This window comes from Erpetoichthys calabaricus, chromosome 10 (genome assembly GCF_900747795.2).
Source record: "Erpetoichthys calabaricus chromosome 10, fErpCal1.3, whole genome shotgun sequence".
NCBI classification, from domain to species: domain Eukaryota; kingdom Metazoa; phylum Chordata; class Cladistia; order Polypteriformes; family Polypteridae; genus Erpetoichthys; species Erpetoichthys calabaricus.
This window is the reverse complement of record NC_041403.2, coordinates 143,901,652-143,914,493: the sequence shown is the minus strand read 5'-3', so window position 1 is coordinate 143,914,493 and position 12,842 is coordinate 143,901,652. Positions and strand designations below refer to the sequence as shown.

The window sequence follows — 12,842 nt, the reverse complement described above, 5'->3', positions numbered from 1 at the left end:
TTCAGTTTAGCTGTAGGTAATGCGTATTTCCTGGTATGTTGCTTTAAAACGATTGGCTCATGTGCAAAAGTACCTATCATATACCATACATTTCTGTCAAGTTCATTGTTTAGATTTTTTTTTATTCCTACATAAAATTTAAAAACATTAAAGACTGTAAATCAATGTTTTAAAAATAGATAACACAGATTTTAAATTCAGACTTAAAGAATCATCATCTTTCATTTCAAGAGCATCCTTTTTTAATCTGTTCTAATTCTTCAGGTTTCAAACAGTTATTTTTTCTCAAAAAAATAGAAAAGGAAAATTTTTATATTTTAAAAGAAACCACTTTTCATAAATATGCCGAACTCTGAGCTAGCTGTTAACATATCTTGTGTTGGGTAGTTGAGACAATGAATGATTCAGTGGTATAAAATAAGATGCAGGTATTGGAAACACAAATGTCTAGAGGGATTGAATGGATTTTTAGTGCACAAAATATTTTAAAAAATGCAGTACCTTGTTCTACCTTTTGAACTAAAACCCAGAAAAAAGCCAATTTCTTGGTAAAACTGATGCACTTTGTATTTTGCTAATAGAATCATGGTTTACATTCTTGCTGTTGAACCTAGAACTAACTATACAAACACATAATGCAGGATTTCAGACATGCTATGGCAGATGAGAAGCTTAAGCTGAATCTTATTAAATTAATAATACACATATTTTCACTGACAAAACCCACTTTTCTGAATAGGGCAATAACTCATCTCACCCTTTTCTGGCAAAACTGGACCCTAATCTTTGTGTATGTGAAAGTGTCTTTTAGACAAATGTGATTTATGAAGTAATTATAAGCATGGATGTCAACATTGGTTTATCCTCATCTTTGCCATGTTACGTGAAAGGTTGTTTCCATTAGAGAAGAGAAAATAGAAAGCCTAACCCCCAAATTTCTTTCTAAGAATCTTGCCTTAATTGACTTAGTTGTATCTACTTGTTTCAAAAAGAGGAGGTCCCACTTTATTTGTGAGTACTGTCAATAATATCTCATGCCAGACTCTTTTTTTTTTTTTCCCCCCCTAAGGCTCACTTGACCAGACAGTTTTCGTGGAGCCTATAACAGAGGAACGTGCTGCTAGAACACTATATCGTATTGAGCTGCTGCGGAAGGTTCGGGAGCAGGTGCTGAGACACCCTCAGCTGGGTGAGCGTCTTAAATTGTGCCAACCCAGTTTGTATCTTCCAGTTTGGTGGGAGTGTGGCAAGCACGACCGAGACCTCCTCCTTGGTGTTGCCAGACATGGTCTCAGTCGCACAGACTACTACATCCTTAATGACCCCCAGCTTTCCTTTTTGGAGGCACATAGGAATTATGTCCAGAAGGAGAATAAGTGTCAGTCTGGGGCTACAACCCATTGCTGCCTGTATAAAGCCAGTATTAGTCAGCAAGGATCTCTGGTAGACTATCCGTGTGGTCATACCCTGATGGAACCTACTGGGGTCATTGATGATCCTTTATTAGATGTTGTGCATACTCATAAAGATCCATACATGGAGTGCAGCTCCATCGATGACTCCATGGACCTTGTTTCTCTTCATCCAGATGAGAGCTTAGGAGCAGTGGACACTTTGCACAATAAATCTGCAAAGGGTGCTACTAATGGCTTCCCTTTCAAGACTGACACTGGTGGCCAGAACATGTTAAATACCTACAGCGTGCAGAATGATGTACAAGGTGAAATGGAGTCAGTTGAGAGTAAACTACAGGCTTCTGCAGATAGCAGTGATCCAGCCCACTGTGACTCTGATTTGATGGGTGCTTCTGAGGACCTAGATGAGTTTCAGAGCCAGTGGGAAAGTGGCCAGCATTCTAGTGGCACTGATATGTTTAATGAGTCTGATGCTATCTTAAGTGGACAGACCTTGGAAAGCGAATTCTTGGACTCCACTCACCAGGATGAGTCCAGAGTGGACAGCAGCTTGGCTGACTGCATGATGATACCAAACCTGGGTTCACAGAGTAGCGCTGTGGATAATTTACAGACGAGTTTCATGTTGTTTAAGGACCTTGCCAGTTCAGATCAAAATGGAGTCTTGAATGATGACCATTGTGTATCAGGATGCCTGCCACATGGTGTGGCTGATACAGAATTACATAATGACAGTGCAAGCAGTCCACAGGAGAATGCTGGTGATAGTGGGGAAAAGATGAGTGATTCAGATGTTACTCATAGTGTCCCAAGCCCATGTGATGGACCAGAGAGAGTAAACTTGGATTTTGAAAAAGAAGATATTTCTCAAGATGACCGCAGTAATGCAGAAGTCACAGAGGAATGCATACAACAGACTGAGTACTGTACCTGTGATGTTAGCAGCAATCGAACTCATCAGAGTCTCAAAAATGAACCACTGTTGCTGCCACCTGCTCTATTAGATGGGGAGGCAGACAGTGACTCCAAGGACAATATAGCAGAGGAGAAAGTGCCATATTTAGAGGCAGGAATGCAGAAAGAGAAACTTGTGCATTTATCACCTAAGCAAGAAAACCCAGAGGAGATTGATGGAGTGTTGAAGGAAGTCAAGGAGGCCAAAGGTCAGACTAAAGGTATGTCAATTTTAGTTTTACTGTCTCTTGCATATTTTTAGTTTTTATTGTCCATGTCCTTCTCTTCCTTCCTCTTTCTGAAAGGTATCTTTCATATAGAAAGATTGCTGTTTTATTGATCTCAAGAGGAAACTGCAGTATTGCAGCCAATTTCTGCACTTGGATGCACAAACAAAACTCCATAGAATATAGTCTGTAAATGGTAAAATAATAAGTGCGGTATATATGTCCATAATCATTTTAAAAGTACCATTCAAATGACAAACAGTATCTAGTCATTTATGAGTGAGTCTTGTGGATCCATATTGTACTGCTTCAGATTAATAGTCAAACTTGCAACTCTAATAAATTGCTTGATTCACAAAATCCTGAGCATTTTGTTGGAATGACGTGAAAGAGGAACTTCACCAGCATATGAATGACAAGGTGTTTTTTAGTCTTGCTGAGTCAGCCACATAATATTCATGTCTGGAGACAACCATGAGTGAATTTAGCTTAAAAAACTGGGTGGGAACAATTAGACAGCTCACTGAATGTCACATTTCTAAACCAATCCAATGCCTTAACCTGGCCCAACAGACAGCAAATTTCTGATTATGATAAACTGCATAAAGCTGAAAAGTCTTCTAAAATGACCCCTATTTTACATACATACAAATGTGTGTCACATATGTAAAGAGAGAGCACACAGCAAGTGTCAGAAATAACATACATAACCTGTTGCAATGGAAAAACGTTTTTTGTACAATCAGGTTATACACATTGGCATTCCAAGACATCAGTGTGGTTAAAAGTGAACAATAAGTTGTTGCAGTTGCACTGTGTTTACTGTGTTATTCACAGTTATAGTGATAGTGTAGGAGTCAACAAATGGTAGCTGTGGTCCTGAAAAGACGGATTTGCAAAAGATACATTAAGTAAAAGATTTGTCCCACCCCTCTAAAAGGACTGCTGTTAAGAAAGTTGATTAAAAAAAAGCCACAGGAGATGAAGACTCAAAACACTTGAATCAACAAATCTGCTTAATGACATGAGTAAAAGCATGGACAAGGCTGCACAACATCCACCTTGTCATGGCAAATCTAAACGAATAACTGAAGGAAATTAATATTGCTGTCTAACTGCAAGTGCATATTTGCAATGCCAGAATATAACTATAGTGTTTTAACAAATTGTACAGTCATGGCCAAATGTTTTGAGAATGACACAAGTATTGGTTTTCACAAAGTTTGCTGCTACAATGTTTTTAGATCTTTTTGTCAGATATTTCTATGGTAGACTGAAGTATAATTACAAGCATTTCATAAGTTTCAAAGGCTTTTATTGACAATTACATTAAGTTAATGCAAAGAGTAAATATTTGCAGTGTTGGCCCTTCTTTTTCAAGACCTCTGCAATTCACCCTGGCATGTTGTCAGTCAACATCTTTGCCAAATCCTGACTGATGGCAGCTCATTCTTGCATAATTGGTGCTTGGAGTTTGTCAGAATTTGTAGGTTTTTGTTTGTCCACCCGCCACTTGAGGATTGACCACAAGTTCTGAATGGGATTAAGGTCTGGGGAGTTTCCTGGCCATGGACTCATAATTTCAATGTTTTGTTCTCAGAGCCACTTAGTTATCACTTTTGCCTTTTGGCATGGTGCTCCATCTTGCTGGAAAAGGCATTGTTCATCGCCAAACTGTTCTTGGATGGTTGGGAGAAGTTGCTATCAGAGGATGTTTTGGTAACATTTTTTATTGATGGCTCTGTTCTTAGGCAAAATTGTGAGTGAGCCCACTGTCTTGGCTGAGAAGCAATCCCACATATGAATGGTCTCGGGATACTTTACTGTTGGCATGACACACGACTGATGGTAGCGCTCATCTTTTCTTTTCTTTTTTCCGGATGCCCCATACAATCTGAAAGGGATTCATCAGAGAAAATGACTTTACCCAAGCATCCTCAGCAGTCCAATCCCTGTACCAATTGCAGAATATCAGTCTGTCCCTGATGTTTTTCTTGGAGAGAAGTGGCTTCTTTTCTGCCCTTCTTGACACTAAGCCATCTTCCACAAGTCTTCACCTCACTGTGGGTGCAGATGCACTCACACCTGCCTAATGCCATTCCTAAGCAAGCTCTGCACTGGTGGTGCCCACAGCTGAATCAACTTCAGGAGACAGCCCTGGTGCTTGCTGGACTTTCCTGGGTGCCCTGATGCCATCTTCACAACAGCAATACAAATTTTTTTTTGGGATTAAGTTCTATACCATGGCAAAGATGGACTTTGCAATTAATTGAAATTCATTTGATCACTCTTCATGATGTTCTGGAGTAGATGCAAATTGCCATCATAAAAACTGAGGCAGCAAACTTTGTGAAAATTAATATTTGTGTCATTCTCAAAACCTTTGTCCCCGACTAGACTATATACATAGACCATAGTGCTTGTCTAAAGTCTGTGTGCTGTTGTTATTTTTGTGTAGTGATACAATAGTTATAAATAACAGATTGATACTGTAGCAGACAGAAGCAATTCCCAAATGCATTCAACCAGGTACCTGCAGTGGCCTGTGTATATATGTATGTATGTCTGTCTGTCTTATCTGTCGCAGCACTCATTACAATGTACAAATTAATCATGAAGCATCAGTTACTTTGTGCTGCTAAGCTCCTGAGTAGATAACAGCAGTTTTAGTTTTTTGGGGTTTTTTTTGCCCTTTATGCAGTTTCTTTTGCTCTCTCCCTGTAGTACTAGGGTGTTATACCGTGCTAGCCATTATGAATGTAGAGAAAAGCCAAGCAAAATAACACCTTTTATTGGCTAACTAAAAAGATTACAATATGCAAGCTTTCGAGGCAACTCAGGCCCCTTCTTCAGGCTCTCTCCCTGAAAATCTTTTCAGTGGCAGTTTCGGCACTATTCACTACAAACTTTTTAATGAGTTATCTCCAAACATGTATTCTCATTTGACAATTGCATTTAGCCTTGCGATACTATGCAAATAACACAGTAAATCTCATCTCCTACATTTCAATTTTGAGCAGTCCACCACAAATTTTCCTGCCAATTCTTTTGGAAAATACTTTGTAATCAACTGCTGTTTCACTCCTGTTCAAGAGTAATGTACAGAGAAGAGGACATGTTTAAAGTCTCATATTCCATTCAAAAAGTCGTTTCTTAATATAGCATACACTTATGATAGGTCTGAATGTTATTTTAACTCTACATGGGTTTTTGTAAGGCAATTATATGGATATCACTCAGGGTATAATAGGTTGTATGTGTATTTTATCTTTTTCTCTTGGCACACTGTAGGGGAGGAAAACTGCGAAGAAGAGAAATATGGGAGCAGATGTGTCCAAAGCAGTGCTGCTCAGGAAATTCGAGAGCCCACTATTGCACAGCTGCTACAGGAAAAAGCACTTTACTCCTTTTCAGAGTGGCCAAAGGTTATTTTTGAATCTTATGTTTACTTTTGTTGGCATGCTGTAGAAGCTTTGGCACGGGCCACCATCTTGTAAATTCGTAGATTTTGTTTCTTCTCCTTTATCTTTCTTGATATGTTTGTTTGATAATGAATTCTTTGTTGTTTACATTCTGTTTTAATTCACTGATTAATCGGAAGCCTTTATCTAAATAAATTTTAAGAATACATTTGCTTAGCACACATATTTCTGTATTAGGAATTCTGACAAGTTAGTCACCTTGATCAAGGTCACAACTGAATGTGCAGTGAAGACTGAAATAACAAAATTATGATGTACAGCTTATTTACTACTTCAATAACTATAGCCCAAACAGGTGTTGGATGATCAAGTGGAAGTTACCAAAAGTATTAAAGAAAGCAATTGAAAAAGTAAATGTGTCTGATAAATACTGAGCACCATGTACGTTCAAATGCTGTTGTAAAGAAATGTAGAATTGGGGATAATATTTTACTTTCCCTTTATTTATACAGGATAGAGTAATAATAAATCGGATTGATAACATCTGTCAAGCCATCTTGAAAGGAAAATGGCCATCTTCTAGTCAGCAGTTTGACTCGCCTACCTTTGTTTCCACTCCGAGTTTGCAGAACAACATCGCTCAGAGGAACACTTTCCTTCCTTCTCGGATGCCATCAAGCACAAATCTCAGCTTTAATATTGGAGCATCTGTTTCCCACCTGGCTAAGGCATGTGAACCAAGTCCTATAATGAAGAGTTGTCTTTTGAAAGTGGTGTGGTGGCAGCAGAGTGAGATGAAGCTTATCTTTAGATTGTTCTGCATGATGTAAATGTCTTTATCAGTACCGGTAAATATTCAGATTTTAGAGTGAAGTCATGGATATATCATATAAGTGGCATTTTAACTCTAAATTTAAATATTTGAATGATTTTGAAAACTTTTTGAATTTTACATTGTAGGATGGATTGATGGGCATTCCCTACTTGCGGGATGTAAAACAAGCCAAACGGGGATTTGAATTTGAACCAGAAGTCACCTCCAAGTTAGGCAGGATTGAAAAAATTCCTATTGCTATTACTCATGCCAATGCACCATTGGTTCTAAATGGCTGGCAGGAGACAGCTATAGACCTGTCAAAAGCTGGAGACCTTAATGCAAGCCCTTCCCAAATGCACCTCGGCAGTGGAGCAAATAAAATGGGTTCCATCAGTGCACTCCAGAGCACACTTGGGATGGACATGGCTGGCATCCTGCAAGCAGGGCTTATTCACCCTGTAACTGGACAGATTGTCAATGGTAACCTGCGGCGGGATGATGCTGTCATGAGGAGAAGGCGTGGGCGTCGGAAGAATGTAGAAGGTGTGGACCTCCAGTTTTCTAAAAGCCAAAACTTTCAGGAGCAGGTTAGTGAAAGTGATCCATTCTTACATTAGTTTAAGAAACAGTTTACTTGTGCAATTTAAAATTTCTTTGTGTCCTGTAAAAATTATTTTACATTAATTTATCAAACAGTAACATATTTTATCACAGCAAATATTATTTTTATATTTTCCACTATTAATTTTAGTATAAAGAGATAGCATAAAATGTATAAAACAATATAATAGTACATTTGTAGTTTTTTTATGTCAATATTTAATTTAAGTTTTCTACCATTTGCTTCCTTTTTTTTCCAAGTCCAAGGCAAGACCACACCTCACCTTGGTGGGATGGTCCAGCATTCTGCCTATTGCCAGCATGCTTGTAAACATAGCAAGAGTGAATGTCTCTGCTACAGGGTCATACTAGTCATCACAAACAAAACATTAAGTGTTACACAGGATGCAGAGAAGTTTAGTGCATCATCTTGTTATGCATGAATGATTTTTAAATAGTTTTTGTGTATTTAGTTCATAAGTGGGTTTTGCTCTACATACAGTGGATTTGCAGTGAGGCAGCAGGGTCATAAATGCTTTGAGAATACTATAGATTCCCATTAATCTAACAATCATGATTAGTGTAGTTTACTATATGTGATTTCCTTTTAATTTACGGTGCTGCTTCCTTCAATTTTGTGTTTGGTAGAAAGCAAAAGTCTTCATTGTCTCTCTGTTATAAAAAAAATCTTGGAAGGGAGACCAGGGAGACGAGACGTGATCTTCTCGGAAAACAATTAAAAGACCCGTGAGACGAAAGAGATTGGCCACGGAGCGTCTCGCGGGGACCTTAAACATGAGACTTGGTGCCAAGAGATTGTCGCAGGACCGTCTCGCGGGGACGTGGAACATGAAATTCTTGCAAGTCACGCACTATGTACAACCATTTTCAAATAAGACCACGGTCATCAAAACTCTGTCGTGTGAAGGCTTTTAGCAGACTTAGATCCTGTGCTCTCAGCTCATATAAAGCGTATAAGGACAATACGTTCTAGATGAAAAGTCAACGACTAACCGAAGAAGAAAGAGCAGCGGGGAGAAAAGAGACCCAAAAGCGTTGGAGAGAAAAAAATGCAGATAAGAGATTATGAAACCAGTGGAAATCGAAAGGCTCAAAAAAAACGATGGCACGATATACATGCAGAGAAAGCTAAAGAATATGAAAGCAGTTAAATTCTAAAGTATCAAAAAAAAAAAAAAGTATTAGCGCAAACAAACAGAAGTTATTACTCGAAAAAAGGGAAAATAATCATTACGGACCAGGTGTAATTGAAAAAATAGCAGGACAAAGCGAGGTCAGAAATAAAAGACAAAGAGTAGAAAACAAAGTAAAATGTCATAAACAGGTTCAAAAATGAGGGGGCGAAACACATGCAGAGCAGGTTAGAGATAATGAAAACAGTGGAATTCAAAAGACACAATAAAAACGTAGGCGTGATATACATGCAGAGCACGTTACAGAATATAAAAACAGAAAAATTAGAAAGTATCAAAAAAAGATAGTAAAGACCACATTAGTGCTAACAAAGAGAAATCATTACTCCGTGAAATAACGGAAAGGCGAATAGAAATCGAATATATGGACATAGGTGATATGTCAGAAGTATGGAAATATTGTAAGGCTTTGAAGTTTAAGTCAGAGACTTGTAAATTGTCTAATTCGTATTGCTATCAGGGAAAAGTAGTGTTTCTACACAATGAGGATGCATATCCAAGAGAATTAAAAGATTTGATGTTTGGGGAAAGTGAAATCCACAAACAGTCAGTCAGTCATTTCCCAGCCCACTATATATGAAAACAGGGTTATGGGGGTCTGCTGGAGCCAAACCCAGCCAGCACAAAGTGCAAGTCAGGAACAAACCCAGGGCAAGGTGCCAGCCCACCGCAGTCCTCACAGGTGGCGCAGTGGTAGTGCTGCTGCTTTGCAGTAAGGAGACACTGGAAGATTGTGGGTTCGCTTCCCGGTTCCTCCCTCTGTGAATAGCGCTTTGAGTACTGAGAAAAGCGCTATATAAATGTAATGAATTATTATTATTAGAATCCACAAACACTAAGGGTAAAATATACGAGTCTACAATAATCTTTTCGCCTTCGCATCATTCAATGCTCAAAACGTAGATTTACACAATAATGGACCATATGAGAATCTGTGGTCCTGCAATAATTAAAGCAACAAGTTTAATTTCGAAGAAAACACAATTCGTTCAAGTGTATATTTATGATCTCGGAGAAGCGATGCAAATTTTAACAGGCGACAAGAAAGGTAATGTATATATTCTGTGAATAACATTAGACACCAAGGGACATCTTGATATGCCATTCGTATTAAAATGTTTACAGTTTCCCGTGAGAATAGCTTTTGCTATGACAATTAACAAATAACAGGGACAAACATTAGAAAAAGTTGGATTGTTTATTAGAGAAAAAGAAACAATATTCACTCATGGGCAGTTGTTGCGTTGTCACAAAGTTTCTCCAAAAACGGAATCAAAATTCAATGTGATTTTGAAGAAAAGGTAATTCCAAATATTGTTTTTACTGAAGCTTTAAAGTAAAAGTACAAATAACGAAATTGAAACAATTCCAAAGAAAAAATAAAGCTTTTAAAATTGTATATCCGATTAACCAAACACGGGGGTTGGCGAGCGAAGCAAGCAGGTGGCGGAGCCCCTAGTACTTTTATAAAAAGGATGCAATTTTCACCATTTAGCCACACCTTGTAGCACTAAGATGGCAAATAAAACGTGATGCACAGTGTGCCTTGTTGATCCTGTGTCCTTCAGTGTGCTTTTTTAAGTTTGTGCTGCCTTAGCTATGTAATCAAATTTTATTTTTGTGTTTTCCGTTACACCATCTTTCTTATGTATGAATTAGCATCTAATGCATGACTGCCTCTTGTTACAGTATGATGATAAAAACAAAAGTACACAGAATTTGTACTGCGTTTTACTCAAAAACACACAGGCTTGACATTGGAATTAAGCTTAAAATGAGGAATCATCCTAAACTAGAAATACTTTAGGTTATTGACCTCCTTACCATTATGTTCTATCTGTATACCCCGACATTTTTTTTTTAAAACAGTCAACCAGCTCTCAGCCAGACATTACATTCGGGACAGTAGAAGAATGCTTCTTTGTGCACTAGTAATATTTGTTCTGTTGCTTGCGCATGAGGGGGTGGAATGTCAGTTCCTCTACCACATGATCAGCGCACCCCTTGTGCTATTGTAGGCTACTGCTGAGCAAGGCTTAGTGACTTCCACATTTACCACAAATATTGAAGTTGATGCATTATGAACAATACTTTGGGGGCTAACGTCTTTCTTATCCTTTTACTTGATAGCAAATATTTTGCCCTTGTTTGTCACAAAGTTACTTGCATCATGGTGAAGCCTCACAGGACCGAATTAACCAGACATGTTACTGTGGTTCGGTTGTACACTGCTGTATGCATCAGTTTCACTATTTGTATCATTGTCTAATAACTAATTCACCTTGTCGTCACTATTGCTTGATTCAACTAATAGTTTAGTTTCAGTTTGCTCTAAAACTGGCTTTATAGTGCCTCATTTACATGTCATTGTGTTTTGGTTGAAGGCTCTGCAAAAGTCATGAATATTGATTCATTATCGTAGTGTGGCAAAATGCATAGAAATACTCATTATTTTTTGCATCATAATTTTATTTTACCCACTAGAAAGGTAACCGAATACTGTCCCAAGTACATCTTTAAACATCAATCCTAGTTTGACTTGGGCTCAACCATAACAACAGAGAATTCTAAGCTTGAGTCCCACACAGGGTTAATGCCAAGGAGGTAGAAGAAAATTATGCATTACTCAGCTTATATAAGACAAGTTGAACCTTGAAACTTAATTAGATATCCAGTTTTAAATTGTACATTGGTCATTAATGTAGGGTTGCTTGTAAAAAACATGCTTTTCACAGATGAGGCACTGTAAATTTCCATCTTTTGTTTCCTTCTCACCACAGTGTGTTTTTTGAAGTGTACTTAGTAGAAAATGGTTATATGTACTGTAGATATACACTGTGAAGAATTTTGATATTAAAATATCTATAAGGGTTATTTAATCAATGGATTTTTAGAATAAAAACCCAATATAAATGATATTTTTCTGTCAGCTATTTTTAGTCAGAATATAAAGTGAATTGAAATACTTATCCTTAATGTCACACTTTCCACTGTAGTTGTATAATTTGCTCACAACAGCTTCCACTTTATTTAAATTTGCAATAATCATAACCATTTCCTTATTTGACTTTCCATATTTGACTGAAGAGAAGTGATGTTTTCCCACTGTATTAACTCATAGTATACTGGATCTGTAAATAAAATCTGTGATTCTTATAATCCAGTGCTAAACTTCAAGTGAAAGTTTGTCCTCAAAAATTTTGCACAAAACAGCAGTATTGTTTTGTAGGTCAAAAATACTGTCAGACCGGAGTTTCATTTTTGATGCCATATTTTCTTCCTGACCTACCAAGATGCAATACATCTCAAATTTATTCAACAATCCAAGTACACCCTTGAATGTGTGCTTAGTGTGGCCATAAAGGAGTAGCTGGAATTCAGCACATGATTCTCCTGCATTACATTAAATAATATACTTGACAATGAAGTGCTCCACTTCTGCATTTCACCTAGAGTTAGTTATAAAATGGTATGAACTAACATAACTAAAGTTTAACACCAATCGTATTAGATTGGCCTCCTCAGAGCCCCAACATTAGCCTAATTAAAGCAGTGAGGTATCATGTGGGCAAAGGAAAGGACAAAGAAAGAAAATCTATGGCAAAACCTGTAAGAAATTTGGAATTTACTACAGGACTACTTCAAAATTTATGCACCAGTGCACCATGGTGAATTGTTTCAGTTTTGCATTCTAAAGGAGGCCACACACAATACTGACTTGTTTTAATACCACAAATCATTATTCCTAATTTTTTTTGTATCAGTGTTTTTATATACAGTAATCCCTCGCTACTTCGCGTTTCACTTTTCGCGGATTCACCACTTCGCGGGTTTTTAAATACAAGTGATTGCCCGCCTATCGCGGAAGTTATGTTCCAGACCCATCAGCAACAGGAGAAAATCCACGATATAGAAAGACCATATAAATAAACATTTTTATAGTTTAAGCCTTAAAATTCCCATCCCACATGCTTTAAACACATGTAAACTTATAAAACACACTGTTAACACATATGATATGTGGATGTCGGGCTAAGGATATGAGTAACATCTCACTATTATAAAACATTTTAACTTCACGCAAGACAAGACAGTGAGACAGGAAAATTGGTGATATACAGGCTTTTAAATTATTGACACGCAGAGCGACAAGCAGCACAAAGCCAGCACAAAGTCCACTTCTCCTTAGCGTT

General features: G+C 37.7%; 1 protein-coding gene across 2 annotated transcripts in view; it reads left to right on the top strand.

Annotated features, from left to right (window-relative positions):
* Positions 1 to 12,842, top strand: part of chd6 (chromodomain helicase DNA binding protein 6) — a 254,759-nt gene that overhangs the window by 222,195 nt on the left and 19,722 nt on the right. For both annotated transcript variants that reach the window (XM_028812022.2, XM_028812021.2), the window contains exons 32-35: positions 1,070 to 2,590; positions 5,888 to 6,021; positions 6,531 to 6,746; positions 6,979 to 7,422. In XM_028812022.2, the coding sequence (XP_028667855.1) occupies positions 1,070 to 2,590; positions 5,888 to 6,021; positions 6,531 to 6,746; positions 6,979 to 7,422 (2,315 nt within the window). The remainder of the gene's footprint in view (positions 1 to 1,069; positions 2,591 to 5,887; positions 6,022 to 6,530; positions 6,747 to 6,978; positions 7,423 to 12,842) is intronic.